A 16,531-nucleotide genomic window follows, 5' to 3' on the forward strand; every position below is an offset into this window, starting at 1 on the left:
TCACCGCTACATCTATTCCTAGATCTCCACTACTGCGCTTCCTGGTTATAGTGCCCACATCCCTGTCACACACAGACAATTTGTTTCCTTCAGTTTAGTTGTGGCGAAGCGCCGTGTGGCCTGCAAATGGGGCCGCGGCCGTGCACCTAAATTTAAGTAGTGGTTAGGCGATATGATCCTTTGGCAAGACCAAATTTGTACATATGCTGACTTGCTCTCCCGCTCCTCACGACCCCGGGACATATGGGGCCCGCTGCAGACGTATTTGCTAGAACATCCTTTTGCTGCTGACTCCTAAGCCCACATGCTTGGTGCATGATCCGGGGGTACCCCCTCTCCTTTCTTCTCTTCCGCATTTGTGATGCCAATGGTGGGAAACTCAGCGCTGTCATGCTACATGTGCCAATGTGTCCAGAGCGATATGCCATCGCTCCTCCTACTGTTATCGAAAGCCTATTATGTAACATGTTGCTTTTTGATATCTCTGCATTTTGAACACATTTCTCTATTTGCTTATGACAATGATGTACCTTACTGTACCTGTTGATCAAACCATTTGTACCATGCTGATGGTTGTTTAATAAAGAAAAAGTTAAAAAAAATATATATATATATTTATCAAAATGTAATGCAGCGCAGCAAATCACCTTGCTCCACTGCATTACAGGGAAAGGGCAGGAATCTGCTGAATTTCATCACAACAAGGCGCATTCCTGCCTTTTTCCAGCGCTGGAGCACAATGTGCTGCTTAGTGACAACACAGGCCCTCTTGCACCATGGTGCAAGGGTGCCTGCATTCTAAGCAGGATTGTTATCTGTAGGAAGGAGTCCCCTGAGGCATTCTCTTCTTTCAATGTGAGCTGCAGAAAGAGGAAAAAACAAGGAGAAATGAAGATATTTCTCCATGGTTATGCCTCTCTTGGGAATGCGTAGCATTTGAGCCCAATCCCAGGTCTACCAGTAATGGTGAATCAGTGAATGCATCAAAATCCGTGGGTGTTGCATGGGAACACATATGCACCACCCATGGATTGCCTCCCTGGAGCAGAGTAACACAACGCAGCAATCTGCGCTGCTTTGAAATACTTTGGATTTAACAAGTCACTCTGGGACACACCTGAGGGCCCTGCATGGCTTGATAAATTGCATCTTGGCGGCTGTGTCACTTTTGCATCACGTTGTGTGGTGCAAAAGCAACACAACTCCTTGATAAATATGGCCTTGTGTCTACGAACGGTCAGGGCTGCAGTGTGGGCTGTACCAACCTTCCACCTCGCACTTATAACAGTGTCTCCCTGAACAACAAGCCTCCATGCTACTAGCAATACACCACTCTTTCGCTGAGATTTCGTAAAAAAATCTATGAAGATGGGGGTGTGGCCATGGTAGACAACATGGCGGAGCAGCTTAGAAGAGCTCCGTCCTGCCGTTCCAGTATCCGCTAAATTATCCTGCTTCTCCCTCGCCCAAAAGTGTCTCGACGAGGTGCCCTGAAGCGGAAGGTGGCCGGCGGGCCCGGAGCGAAATTGGGCCGAATCGGAGGTGCGGAAGGTCGGGAATCACGTCCGGAGGCAGAGCGGCCTATGTTGAGACGAGGCGCCCGGGACCTCGAGTTTCGCGGCTCCCGGCGATTACAGCAGGTCGGCGGTGAGCGTTGGCGGGCGGGCGGCGCTGTGGAGAAGTTGATGACAGTGGCCAGTGAATTGATGGCGCAGACTGCCCCTCGATATAGTGAGGCACCAGAGCGCGCATGAAAGCGGAGACTGGTTGGTTGACCCGGTGACACGGCGGTGGTACGGCCTGGGAGGCGCCGCGCAGCCGGGACCTGGATTTTGGAGATCGGCTAGCCAGAGGCGGAGGCAACATCCCCGAGGTGCGGGTGGGACATGGAAGAGTCCTTCAAAAGGTGAGCCGACCCGGGAAGTGCTGAGTGGTGGCCCGGTGGAGTGGCAGGAGCGCAGGGGCAATCGGCAGGACCCCGGCGGTCATATCGGACCGCGGCGGAAGGGGCCCGTGGCAGCTGGCGCTGCAGCAACCCCCCTCTCTTCTTTCCCCCCCCCCCCCCCCCTCTCCCCCCAGGCTACATGGGGGTGAGTGGGTCTACACTAGATGGGCTATATGCTGCGGCAGGAGCTCCCACGCCGGACCACTGAGGTTGCCACATTGAGTCGACGACACCTCCCGCTCGACGGTTAGGTCGGACCGCGGTGCAAACCTGGGGGGAAAGATCTGCTCACAGCGCGGTGGCCTACACGGAGCATGGAAGGGGTGAAATAGACCGGACCAGTCATGCTGCGGCGGATGTAAGGCCCGTGGGCCGTGAGTAGTAGTCCCGTGTTCAAGGGATTGGAGCCGCTCCTTCGAGGGAACCAGAGGAAGTGCTGTGTGGCATCGTGAGTGGGCAGACCGGACTACTGGGGCAGACGTTTGCGTCCGTGGATCACTGGGTGCGACCTAAGTTGGCGGCTGACTGGCCTTCTGAGTCCTGGAATCTGCTGGAGGGGCGGCTGGCGGGCCCTGCTGGGCCTTGGAGAACGAGCGTAATATTGGCGAGAGGCCCTCCTCTAGTAGTGCGGTACTGGGAGCCAGGGGATTCACATGGCAGGGCCCGGAGGGGTGACACCAACCGCCATCGAGCATGACCAGAGGCAGGAGTGGTGGTGGCGCCTCGAAACTGGGGACAATAGACAAGTTCACGGGCCTGAGTGGGGGTGCGGGAGCCTTCGGACGTCATCAGGCGCCGGGGCCGGACAACGCAGCTCTCATGGTAGCGATTACACAATCTAGAGACATGCTGGATGCAAAGATAGGGGCCGTTGGGGCAGACGTCACCCTATTACGCCAAGACCTGCGGAATGCCGTGGCCCGTATCACAGAAGCTGAGACCAGAATAACGGGAGTAGAGGATGATGTGGCGATCTTGAAGAAGAAGGTGGCCAGCATGGAAGGGATTCAGAAGGGCCTGGTGCTCGGGGCAGAGGACGCAGAAGGGCAGGCTCGGCGCAACAACTTAAGGTTCGTTGAATTTCCGGAAGGTTGCGAAAAGGGCAACATGGAGGCCTTCCTAACCCAGTGGCTGGAGGGCTGGCTCCCGCCGGAGTCCCTCTCTCGTTGCTTCATAATTGAACGAGCACATAGAGCGCTTACCCAGAGGCCGCCGGTTGGCGCTCGCCCCCGGCCGGTGATAGCCAAGCTACTCAATTACCATGATTGGGACACTATCCTGAGACAAGCGCAACTGAAGGAGCCCCTTATGTGCGGCAATCAGAGAATTCTGATATTCCCGGACTATACAAAGCTGGTGCAACAACAACGGCAATCCTTTACAGCGGCCAAAGCATGCCTAAGGGACCTCAAAATCCAATATGCCTTGCTTTACCCGGCCCGCCTGCGGGTAGTATACCAGTCTCGTACACAGTTCTTTAATTCTCCGGAGGAGGTATTCACCTGGACCGATAAGACTGTTCGAATCAGGGCGCATACTCCGCCAGCTCGAGACTCAGACTCATCTTCAACAGCGGCGCCGCCACGGACCCCCAGACGCTCACGGAGTAGGAGTAACTGGAGATCCCGACCATCGAGACGCTCTCCCTCCAAGGAAGGGGGAACCGGGGAGACCGAGGCTCCAGACTCTCAGAAGCTGGATCAGTGAGGGATTGAGGAGTACCAATTAACACTTTGCACGTAGCTCTGTGCGAGAGATATGAGCGGCCATGTGAGGCCCAGTTGAAGATGGCAGAAGACTTCAGGAATCACCGTCAGAATTGTGTGGATGACTGTGGTTTTGCAGACATGGGATGCGGGTATGGATGGGGGGGAGCGGAATGGAGGGCGGACGCATTCCCCGGGTTTAGAGGAGTTCATAGCTTGGGGGGGTAGGTTGGGGACTGGGTTGGTTTTCATGGGGATCCATTGGGATAGATGGTCTCCGGCCTCCCGTTGGGGGCTGGCGATATCATATGCCGCGACAGGTACTTCAATGTTGCTGAGGTATTGGGGGGTGGGGATGGGGGGCTGAGGAGGAGTTGGGGGGTGGGCGCGGGGCTTGGAGTTTTGAGGAGGGAGAGGGGGGAGGGGGGTGGAATGGGGGTTGGGGGAGGGTGGGGGGGAGGGTCGCACTGCACAAGGTTGTCTCGATTGTTGCTCTTGGTGTGTTCATTCCCACTATGCCCATTGCTGTGCCCGATGCTGTGCTTGCGATTAGATGGCGGTTGAGGATCTCAGACTGAGGCCACCTATGGCCTCAATGAGAGTGATGAGTTGGATTGTGCGGGGGATGCCAGATAAGATTATAAGATAAGATTAAGAGAGGCGCAGTTCTAAGGCTGGGGAAAAGGGAGAGAGCGGACATTCTCTTGCTACAGGAGACGCATCTGTTGGGCAATAAAGCGCTAAGCCTGAAGAGATACGGCTATGACTAGGTCTACCATGCTGGGTTTGTGAGGGGGTCTCGAGGAGTGGCGATTTTGGTCCATCGTAGATTGTCTTACGTCCACTCGACACAATGGATTGATCCGCAGGGCCGATATGTGTTTGGTACGGAGTCGCTAGCAGTTGGGAGTGTAAACGCCCCGCCTCCATTGCAGTGGTCATTGATTGAGAAATTGTATACAGTGTGGGCCGAGATTCCGGAGGGACTGGCAGTAATAGGAGGCGATTGGAATGATGTTATGCAATGCCGACTAGACCGCTGTAGACCCGGGGGTGGGCAAATTGCAGACGCACCCACCAAACTGGGAAACATGGTGCAGGGAATGGGATGGGTGGACACGTGGCGTTATCTCCATACACATGATCGGGAGTATACATATGTTTCAGCGGTACATAAATCATTTTCTAGACTCGACTACATCTTTGTCCCTAACGCTGTGATAGGGAGGGTTGACTCGGCGTCTATCTTACCGCGCGGGCTGTCAGACCACTCTCACGTCACAATAGATGTTACTTTAGATAAGGGGAGACAGCCATTACGGTGGCACCTCTCAGCTTGGAATCTGCAACAGGAAGATTACCAACATCATATGGGGGAGGCCATAGCTCACTACTGGGAGGAGAATATGAGCACAGTGACAGACGTGAGGACGCTATGGGAGGCCCTAAAGCCCACGCTTCGTGGAGTGGATATTGCCTGGTGCCCGGCGGCGCGGCGGAAACAGAAAGAGGAGCAGGTGAAGGCCGCAGCGACGGTGGAATTGCTAGAGACTCAGTGCGGAGTTGCTCGGGAGGACTGGCGACATCGGATATATTGTCCTACTATCAAGCGTCCCACCTCCTAGTCCTGAATGAATGGTGGGATGGAGACAGGGGGGACCCAGCGTATTCCCTCGAGAGATACTTGATGGACCCGGATACACTGCACACCATTTTATACTCAGCAAGGTTGAGGAAGGGGCTGCCCAGGGCTACCCAGGTGGTCTTTCGGATCTGGCGACAGTCGATACGTTGCATGGGATGGTGGGGGAGGCTGACGGAGGAGACCCCGCTCTGGCAATATGGACGGCTGCCGGCGCTGGCGTCACTGCGGGGCTTCCGAGGCTGGGACTCTATAGGAATCTCCACACTAGGGTATGTCTTGAAGGGCACGACACTTTCATCCTTTCAAGAGCTTAGGGAAGAATATTGTATGCCCCAAACGCAGTTCTTTAAGTACTTACAATTCCGACATGCCCTTACACCCACACTGGAGGGACTAGACTCCTTGCCTGAGTTCAGCCCAATAGAGGCGAAGGTGTTCATGGGGGACCTAGAGGAAAAGAAAATATCCTGTATTTATCAAACACTGGTCACACATTGCTCGACCTTTTTACAGACACTACGGGCCTCCTGGGTGGTGGATGTGGGGGAGCTAGAGGAGGAGGATTGCGAGAAGCCCTCGAGGCCCCCAGAGGGGCAGCTATTGCCATGCGCCTGCACTTCATACAGTTCAAGTACCTACATAGGGCTTACTACACCAGGGAGAGATTGTGGTGGGCTGGTCTGATTGAGTCCCCAGTGTGCCTGAGATGTGGCCATGAGGTGGGTACTTTCCTACATACGGAGTGGAGCTGTGTTAGTTTGGCTGGATTTTGGACTGGGGTGTGGGACTGTCTATCGGAGGTGCTGGGCTGGGGCCTCCCTCGTACCCCCAAATTAGGGCTATTTCACGTTCTTGAAGGAGCAGGTGGTAACATATACAAGAGACATTTACTTCTGCTGGGCCTTACAGTTGCAAAGAGGGATGTGGCTCAGGCTTGGAAGGACCACCGGGCTCCCAAGGTGGTGGTATGGAAAAAAGGCCTCGATTTTTGTATGGGGTTGGAGCGGCCAGTATTTGAAGCCAGGGGCTGCCCTAGGAAACATTACAAAATATGGAAACGGTGGGCGGACTACAGGGGCTATGGCTGGAACCCCCAACACTGTTAAAAGACGCAGATGTGATGGTGACATGGAGGCGATAACATACACACTATTATATGTATGCAAAAAATGTTTTTTTTTCTACAGGAATAAAGAGACATTGTGCAGGGGAGGGAGGGGGTGGGGGTGGGCCAAAGGGGGGGGAGGGGGGCGGGGGCCAGGGGTTAAGTCTTAAGATGTTATATGGATCGCTGATTATGCTATGATGTGCTTGTTGCAGCTCCTCCTGGGTACGGAGTGCTGTGTCTTATGTGCGATCTGTCAATAAAAAGAGTTGTTAAAAAAAAAATCTATGAAGATGACAATGGATTGTAGATTGGGAACCTTGAATTGGAGTATTATATCTCCATACAATAAAATACCTAGTAATGTTTTATGTAATTCATTAAATTGTAAAACAAATCGACATTTAGTGCTTTTTCTCCACCACGTTTTTAAACCTCGACAAGTTAATAAAGTGTGAAAGAGGAGAATGCATGTTTGGAGAGCCTGCCCACTTCTAATTTGCCTGTTTAAAGCACAGGAAAGTTACTTAACTGTGTTCTGGCTTTCCACTTTGTTGAACATCTGACTACTAACTAAGCAATCAATCAATCAATCAATCAAGGCATTTATAGAGCGCACTACTCACCCGGAGGGTCCCAAGGCGCTTGGGTGGCGGGGGGGGGGGGGGTACCGCTACTGCTCTAACAGCCAGGTCTTGAGCTTCTTCCTGATGGTGGTCTTGGGTCAGGCGAAGGTCGGGAGGGAGGGTGTTCCAGGTCTTGGCGGCTAGGTAGGAGAAGGACCTTCCTCCTGTTGTCGCTCTTCGGATGCGGGGGACGGCGGCGAGGGCGTGGTTGGTCGATCGGAGGTGGCGTTTGGGAGCGTAGAAGTTGAGGCGGTTGTTGAGGTAGCTCGGGCCTTGGTCGTGTAGGGCTTTGTGTGCGTGGGTGAGGAGACGGAAGGTGATTCTCTTCTTGACGGGGAGCCAGTGCAGGTCTCTCAGATGTCCGGAGATGTGGCTGCGTCGGGGGATGTCGAGGATGAGTCTGGCTGAGGCGTTCTGGATCCGCTGGAGTCTCTTCTGGAGCTTGGCGGTGGTTCCGGCGTAGAGGGCGTTGGCGTAGTCCAGTCGGCTGGTGACGAGGGCCTGGGTGACCGTCTTCCTGGTCTCGGTGGGGATCCACCGGAAGATCTTCCGTAGCATGCGCAGGATGTTGAAACAGGACGCGGAGACGGCGTTGACTTGTCTGGTCATGGAGAGGGAGGAGTCCAGGATGAAGCCCAGGTTGCGTGCGTGGTCTGTCGGTTTGGGTGCGGTGCCCAGGGCGGGGGGCCACCAGGAGTCGTCCCAGGGGGAGGGCGAGGAGCCCAGGATGAGGACTTCCGTCTTGTCTGAGTTCAGTTTCAGGCGGCTGGTCGTCATCCACTCGGCTACGTCTTTCATCCCTTCGTGGAGGTTGGTTCTGGCGGCGGCGGGGTCGTTGGTCAGGGAGAGGATCAGCTGGGTGTCGTCGGCGTAGGAGATGATGTTGAGGTTGTGTTGGCATGCGATGGCTGCAAGGGGGCTCATGTAGACATTGAAGAGGGTGGGGCTGAGCGAGGAGCCCTGAGGAACGCCGCAGATGACTTCCGTGGCTGCAGATCTGAACGGTGGTAGGTGGACTCTCTGTGTCCTTCCAGCGAGGAAGGAGATGATCCACTCCAGTGCCTTCTCCTGGATTCCGATGTTGCTGAGGCGCTGCACTAGGGTGCGGTGGCAAACAGTGTCGAACGCCGCGGAGAGGTCTAGAAGGATGAGGGCCGCTGTTTCACCGTTGTCCAGCAGGGCTCGGATGTCATCGGTGGCAGCGATGAGGGCGGTCTCGTTGCTATGGTTGGCTCGGAAGCCAGACTGTGAGGGGTCGAGGGATCCATTCATCTCGAGGAAGGCGGCCAGCTGCTTGTTGACGGTCTTCTCGATGACTTTGGCTGGGAACGGGAGGAGCGAGATGGGGCGGTAATTCTTGAGTTCGGTGGGGTCCGCTGTTGGTTTCTTTAGTAGAGCGCTGAGTTCGGTGTGCTTCCAGCTCTCAGGGAAGGTGGCGGTGTCGAAGGAGGTGTTGATGATGTCCCGCAGGTGGGGTGCGATGACAGCGTCGGCCTTGTTGAAGACGTGGTGGGGGCAGGGGTCGGTCGGAGATCCGGAGTGGATAGAGTTCATCGTGCAGATGGTGTCTTCTGTGTTGATCTGGGTCCAGGTGTTGAGGGTGGTGGTGGGGGGCGTTGGTGCGGTCGTGGGGAAAGTTGTTTGTGGGCTGAAGCTGTTGTGTATGTCAGCGATCTTGTTGTGGAAGTAGGAGGCGAGGGAGTTGCAGAGGTCTTGCGACGGGGTGATGTTGTTGTTTCCGGCGTTGGGGTTGGAGAGCTCTTTCACGATGTTGAAGAGTTCCTTGCAGTTGTGTGCGTTGTTGTCCAGCCGGTCCTTGAATGCTGTTTTCTTGGTGGCGCGGATCAGTTGATGGTGCTTCCGGGTGGCGAGCTTGAGGGTGGTCATGTTGTCCGGTGTTGGCTCCCTTCTCCAGGCTTTCTCGAGGGCTCGGCAGTTCTTCTTGGAGCTCTTGAGTTCGTCGGTGAACCATGGGGCCTTCTTGCTGCCGGGTCTGCTAGGCGGGGTCCTCAGTGGGGCGAGGTAGTCTGCGCAGTTGCTGATCCACTTCGTGAGATTGTCGGCGGCCTGGCTGGGGTTCGCTGAGCTGGCGGGAGGGTGCTGGCTCAGGGAAGCGGCGAGCTGGTCTGCTGTGATCTTGTTCCAGTTTCTTCGAGCAACCTGTTGCTGGTGGTGGTGGATCGTGGATCTTCTGAAGGTGAAGTGGACGCAGCTGTGGTCCGTCCAGTGGAGTCCGGTGGCGTGGCTGAAGGTGATGTCCTTGCTGGAGGAGAAGACAGCGTCAAGTGTGTGTCCGGCAAGGTGGGTGGGGGTGGTCACCAGCTGCTTGAGTCCGAGGTTGGCTAGGTTGTCAAGCAGGGTGGTGGTGTTGCGGTCGTTGTTGTTCTCCAGGTGGAAGTTGATGTCCCCCAGGAGGATGTAGTCAGCGGAGGGGAGGGCGTGCGGGCTGATGAAGTCGGCGATGTCTTCGCTGAATTGTGTGCGTGGTCCCGGGGGTCGGTAGATGAGGGTGCCTCTGAGGGTGGTCTTGGGGTCCGTGTGGATCTGGAAGTGCAGGTGTTCGGCGGTTGTCAGGGTGTCGTCGGTGTTGGTTGTGATGCGGATGGTGTCCCTGTGGATGATGGCGATGCCTCCTCCAGTCTGGTTGCCGCGGTCTCTTCAGGTGATCTTGTAGCCCTCTGGGATGGCGATGGCGATGTCGGGCGCTGAGGAGTCGTTCATCCAGGTTTCTGTGAGGAAGGCGACGTCAGGAGTTGTGGTGTCGAGGAGGTTCCAGAGTTCGATGGTGTGTCTGTGGACGGAGCGGGTGTTGAGTAGGATGCACTTGAGGTGGTTGCTGTTGGTGTTCGGCTTGGCGTGTGCTGGTGCGGGGCAGGTCCGGATGCAGGAGAACTTGCAGGCGTGACAGCTGAAGGGTCCGTGGGTTCGTCTCGGGGTGGCTCGGTAGCATCCCGGGATTCGGCCGGTGTTGAGTGCGTTGAGGGAGGCGGCGTCGTACGTCCGGCGGGGGCCAGGGGTCCTGGCACTGGGCGCGGTCCAGTCACGGACGGGCGCAGACGGGCTTACCTTTGGCGCACCTTCGGCGCTCAATCGGTGCTCCCGCTGCGCGCGTCCGCTGCGCGGTTGCTCTGGGGGCGTCATAAGAAGGGAGCCGGGAGGGAAGGTCCGCTGGGAGGCGGGGAGCGCGGGGACCAATCGGCAGGCGGGGGGCGGGTTCGCGTTTAAAACGGCGGGAAAAGCTGGGGGCTCGGCTGGCGGCCCTGCGGCGGCTGGGGCGTGGGATCGGCTTCTGGCGTCAGGCAACAGGCAGCAGGTATGGAGGAGCAGGCAGGGGGCGTGGGGGCGACCAGGCCGTGGTGGGCGCAGTGGTCGCTCCTGGTCTGAGGTGTGGGTCCCCTTAAGAAGGGAGCCGGGAGGGAGGGTCCGCTGAGAGGCGGGGAGCGCGGGGACCAATCGGCAGGCGGGGGGGCGGGTTCGCGTCTAAAACGGCGGGAAAAGCTGGGGGCTCGGCTGGCGGCCCTGCGGCGGCTGGGGCGCTGGGGCGTGGGATCGGCTTCTGGCGTCAGGCAACAGGCAGCAGGTATGGAGGAGCAGGCAGGGGGCGTGGGGGCGACCAGGCCGTGGTGGGCGCAGTGGTCACTAAGGGGGTAATTATGATAGTGGGCGGATCGCTACCGCCCGTATGCCGGTGACGATCTGCCCGCCAAAATCTACCGCCCACATAACTTTCCCCCTGCCACATTACGATGGCGGGGGGAAACCCGGCGGAAGGTCTTCCCATCCGCTGGTTTTCCGCCTGTAGGCAATCCGCCCAATTGCCTACCGGGCGGAAAAGCCCAGGAATATGGTGGCGGTGCCTTGCAGGCAACACCATCCATATTATCATCATGGCGGTAAAATGCCTTTCCATGGTGGAGACTCCGCCATGGAAAGGCATGCGGTTTTGTCTTTGGGGGCCTGTTGTGGGGTGTTTGCGGGAGTGGGGGGGTGCGCCTGGGGGGTACCGCGCGGTGCCTGTCACGTTGTGCATTCAAATGCACAACATGCATTTTAAACATTGCGGTGGGTGCCGCTTGCATCACCACCCGCCGCAATGTTTAAAATGCCTAATAGGCCAGCCAGTCTGGCGGGCGCATCCAAATGCCATTTGCGGGACCTCCGTGACAATGGCGGGCGGTCCCGTTTCCAGATACAGTGCGCTCACCATCGTAATGGGCCTCTGTATTTGCGGGTGCAGGATGAGGAAACAACAAAACATCTCTCATGCCAATAGAGACTAATACACTTGCAATAATTACTCACATCATTAGCCTAATCGATGTTAAGCCCTGCATATTCGTAGAGGGGAGTCATTTTATAATCAAACAGTGGAAAGCATGTCGTTTTCTGCTTGTTGACATTTTCAATGTAATACCTTTGCCAGCAGGACTCTCAGTGGAACTTTTTTCAATTCTCTTTGCTCGGGTAGTTAAAGAAAACTAAAAACCTACTTGGATACGAGCAGAAAAAAACATAAATGTTGTGTGCCTTTTACCTGATTGTAATAGGGGGTGTTGGTTGACTTTTGTGTTGCTGTGTGCTTCTTCTCATCTCCAACTTTGATGTGTACCACAGGATCAATATTGACTCCTACCAGTTTTTGCGCTTGTATGATGGTAATGCCGATCTGTTGGAACAAAGCAACACTCTGAATGTATTTGTGTTATCTCAATATCTAGCAAATACTAATTTGACCTATTTGTGAGAAAACAAGCTAATAGTTGTTTGGACCGCACAAGTAATGGGCCCACATTTTCCCATTCACAGGGAAATAAACACCCCATTGTAGCACTTGACTCTCCCAGGGTAGCGAAGCAGAGCAGTCCAGGGCCTACTCTAGGGAGGTGGTGTGAGCTAGTATTCATTTGTTGTCAACACAATAATAACACCCGATAAATGTTTTTCCAGTCTTTTCTTTAGTAAAGGATACGTATATTTATTATACACACACTACTTCAGCTATGCAGTAATTTACAAATATACTTAAACGCTATTGGAAATACCTTTAGCGGCATTCCATTTAACCCTTAAAGCGTCATGACCCCAAAAAACCACAGCATCCCCAACTCATGTGTATGTCTGCACACATCGATATTAGGCGTGTCAGTTTACATCAGGTCAATGTTACCACCAAAATCCCATGTCATGATAATGCTTCATTCCATCACGGACTTCAGTAACCATAAACACTCTGCTTTTATAATGAGTATAAAGCATTGCGTTCATATGCACACATCATTAACAAAGTATTGCAGCCTTTCGGAAATATGCATTAGTATCAGCATTATCCACACTTTTAAACTAACCATGATAAATAAACTTTAAAAAAAAAGAATTATGTAAAACCTTTGAATAATGATTTTAAATAAAGCATTGTTCAAGCCATCATTATAACACCTTTGAATGAAGCACTGTTAAAACATCAACCATGTGCCTGTCTGTGTCTTTAACAACCTTCGGACCACATAACCTGCAGCTGTAGACTGCGCCTCTAGAGGCCACTGCACTCCCACCTGTAGAGCAAATGCTTCAGCCTCGGGTGTGCCTGAAAATGCATTGAAAGCCTATGGTGGTCCAAGCTTCTTTATAACTAGGGTGGGGGAGGGGGGGGGGGGGGTAATCGCCATTATTTATGACCAGTCTTTTTTCTGTACGTTTACTGAGTTAGACATATTTGGATGTGAGGCAGTTCTTTTCTCCTTAGCCTGTGTTAGCAGTTTTACCTTATCTGGGTCTCTCATTTATCGCCCACCAGGGCCAGCCACTAGTGTTGTTGCATCACTGACTGAGGCTCTTCCTTCCCTAATTCTGCATTCTGTTAATTTTAGGGTGGTAGATGACCTTAATCTCCATTTTGTAGATGTAGGGTGTCCTAAGGTCAAGAATCTGGGCATCCTGTTTGACGCAATAGTGACATTCGACAACCACATCACCACTTTAGCAGGCAAAGGCTTTGGGATGTTGAAAAAGATTATTGGACTTTTGCTGGGGGATTCATTTGCAGCCTGTGTGGGCTTAGCCTCCTCTGGATTGGCTAGCAAGAGAGCATAAGGTGGATTTGGCGTTCTGCCCACTCACATGCGAAGAGCTGCTGCACGTTAGAGACACTCTGGTAGGTCTCTCCCCCCTAGGCGATAGGTACGTGGGTGCCCAGGGGCTTAGGGGCCTGAGAGAACCCACAGTGGGGGTGGTTCCTCCCTTAAGAACTACCAATCACCTGTGAAAGTCAAGAGGGTGAGATTGCCCAGGTCTTCCTGCCCCTCTGTACCTGCTCCCATGGCTGGGTGATCCACCAACCTAGAGCACGCATATCCCCAAGGCCCACCAACCTTTATCCTTGGGGGCATGAACATTGATTTTTAAGGCCAGTCCCAGAGCTGTCTTGCTAACAGAGAGGGCTCTTGTGGGGGTCTCCCTAGGACCGCTCGTCGATGCAATGCTCAGCAGTTTGCCAGCACATCCTGATGGGTCTAGGACCTCCGTTTGGCCTTTCCCTGAGTGCAGCTTACTGATCCCCTGCACCATCCTGGTCACTTGGGCCTGCAGACATGGGGAAGGACAGGCCTCAGTGCCAGGCCCAGGGCAACACCATTGCACATTACACAACTCTCCGGAACCTGTCTCACAGGCTCGTGTGACATGGGAGTGCGTCTTTGCTGGTGCTGCCCACTGGAGAGAGGGAAGACTGCTATATAGGGATCCTAAGAGGCTCTGGAGGAACAAATCACAGGTTTATCTATTGAGGTAAACGTCGTGCAGGCAGATCTTCGCAAAATACCCAACAAAGTTGAGAACGCTGCATCCAATATTACTACACTGCAGTCTGAGGTGCCACAAGTAAAAAAAAACAGGTATCACAAATGTTGGTGGTCACAACCTCTCTGAAAAACTGCATCGAAGATGCCAAGGGATGCTCCCTCTGCAACAACTTAAGGCTCCTGAGGTTCCCTGAGGAAGCTGAGGGCCAATCAGCAGAGGCCTTCCTGGAGGATTGGGTACCGAACACTCTGTGCCCAGGGGCCTCTCAGATTTCTTTGTGGTGGAAAAAGTACACCGGGCACTGGCCCTCATCATCAGGATCATGAACTATCAGTATAGGGACGCCATCCTGAGGGCTGTTAGGGAGTTCTTGGTCCCACAGTTTGGAAATAAAAACATCGCTATATACCGGGACTTCATGCACAGGGTGCAGGAGTGCCGCAAGTCCTTCATTACTGTCAAAAATAGCTTTGCAAAATTATTCTCAAATATATGTTGCTAAATCCTGCCAAGCTTTGGGTTCTGGCTGATGGGAAATCACACTTTTTTGAACATCCGGAATAGGTCTGTTCCTGATTGGATTAGTCTCCCTGACTCTCAACACATCCGCTGGGCCAAGCTGACCCATTTTTGTCCATGAGACAGCACCATCTATTCTGCTGCAAAGGATTCATTCCTACTTAGCCTCTTGCGACCCCTGTGGAAAGGAATGCCATTGGTTCTCCCCAACAGACCTCTGATGTGGTGCCCAAAACTGTGACATCCTGTAAAAAGAGAGCCCTCTCACTTTCACTCTCCCTTTTCTTCTTTATTTTTCATTTTCTTTTTCAATTGAGTGATTCTCTGGTTTGTTGTGCATGTGGTCCTGGATTGGTGGCCTGCCCTCTGCTTGGGGTGAGGTTCTTTTGATAAACGCCACTGGCTATGCTACTGCCTGCTGTATCATTCTCGGAGCGGCACACTGGAGTTGTTTGGGATGGGCGGGCTTGTATACTACTGATTTTGTTTGTTTGGCTCCAGTGGAGGGGGTTTGTTTGGTGCAGGGCTTCTTTCAATTCTTCTTCCCGCTATTCTCTCTTCTTTATTCTTCTGGTCTTCTTTCTCTTTAATGAGTGATTCCAGTTGGTGTCAGCTGGGCATTTGAGGTGTAGTAGCGTACATCTTGAGACTTAGCTTTCCTTGGACTAATAGGCATATATTGTTTTGTTATACCTGCTCCGTTGGGTTATTCAAAACTATGTTTTAGAGTTGATTTGTTGGTTTTTGCCATTAACGTGCAGGGGGGCTTTGTGTTTCACACTTGTATTGCTTTTGCGTATGGCTGGTCCTGATGTCTACAAATTGATATCCTGGGACATGAGGGGTCTGGGTACCTAGGATAAGAGGTATAGGATAATGTCCTTTCTGTGTCAGAATGCGGTGCAGTTCGCATACCCTGAGAAATCTCACCCCAGATTCAGAAGCCACAAAATTGCTAAAGCGATTGAAAGAGTAGCTCTACTTCACTAATTATTCTTCATACACCAGAGGGGTGCTTATATGTATAGTGCACGGGGTTCCTTTTGCACTGACATACATGGAGGCTGACATTGAGGGACATTTCTTCTTACTATAGGGGGGAGTAGATGGGTTCAACATAGCCTTCATAAACTCCTACAAGCCTAACACAGATGGCGCACAATTTTTTCCCAAGATGCAGGATGTCCTTACACCGGTCTTAGAGGGATCACTCCTCTGGGCGTGTGATTTCAACTGTGTCCTCAATGGTGATGTGGACAGACACCAGCCTTAGCTGACCACTAAACCAAGTAAGATCCTCTCCCTTTGGGGGCAGTGGCTAATTTGGGACTTTGTGATATTTGGAGGGCCCCTGATACGGATATTAAGGAATTCACCTGTTTTTCTCCTACCCAAAACACACACACAATTGATTAGATTGCATACTGATCTTGGATTCTTTTGAGGGGAGGATGCGCTCCGTGGTCGACCTGTCTCTGTATCTTCCTGACCATGCCCTGGTACTTTATAAGTTTGGCTGGAAGAATGGACTCTGCTCGCTGCTTCGGGGAGCTGTCACATGATTGTGGGGGAATCTCAAAGACCTGTCTAGCAGGGGGTCAGTCAGTCTCAAAGACCCGTTTTTAGGTGTCTGGTGATGGCCCAGGGACCAGTCCTCTGGTGGGTGAGTCTGAATGTCTCAGGGACCTGACTTGAGGTGGGTCTCGTTCTCTCAAGTTCCTGTCCTACGGGGAGTCGGACTGCTTCGCTAAATTATGCCAAGGGGCAGAGTGCAGAAAGGGGTCATCCAGATGGGCATGGTGCTGGCGAAAGAGACATTTGTTTCAATGTAAGGAAGAAGCTAAGTGTAAGGCAAGATGGGTCTGTCGCCTCTCGCTCTCTTTTTGTTTGCTGAGTGAATGTAGGGTGTAAAGAGAGAGCAGCGTCTTTGAATTAAGTCGCAACTGAGCGAGTGAGGTTAAACTGACCCATATGTCTCATAGACTAATCCGAACAGGGGTGGAGCAAGTACGGATTGAGCAGACTTTAAAGGGACGGTTCCGACTGATGTACTGGCGCCACTGTCTTAAAATACAATGACATTAGACTGTCTGAGACCAGTACAAGTCGGGGCAGTCTAATAAGAAATACATTGTCTCACCGTGTGCATGAATGGGGGTTCTAAAGGGATATGTTAACCGAACTGAA

The 16,531-nt window shown here is 53.2% G+C and overlaps 1 protein-coding gene across 1 annotated transcript in view; it reads right to left on the reverse strand.

The window, feature by feature from the left end:
• The window catches only part of LOC147705871 (fer-1-like protein 4), a 1,142,165-nt gene that overhangs the window by 847,387 nt on the left and 278,247 nt on the right, over positions 1-16,531 (reverse strand). Inside the window, exon 9 of the mRNA XM_086932323.1 lies at positions 11,562-11,693. Coding sequence (XP_086788449.1) covers positions 11,562-11,693 — 132 coding nt within the window. The remainder of the gene's footprint in view (positions 1-11,561; positions 11,694-16,531) is intronic.

Source organism: Lissotriton vulgaris, chromosome 7 (genome assembly GCF_964263255.1).
Source record: "Lissotriton vulgaris chromosome 7, aLisVul1.2, whole genome shotgun sequence".
Classification (NCBI taxonomy): Eukaryota; Metazoa; Chordata; class Amphibia; order Caudata; family Salamandridae; genus Lissotriton; species Lissotriton vulgaris.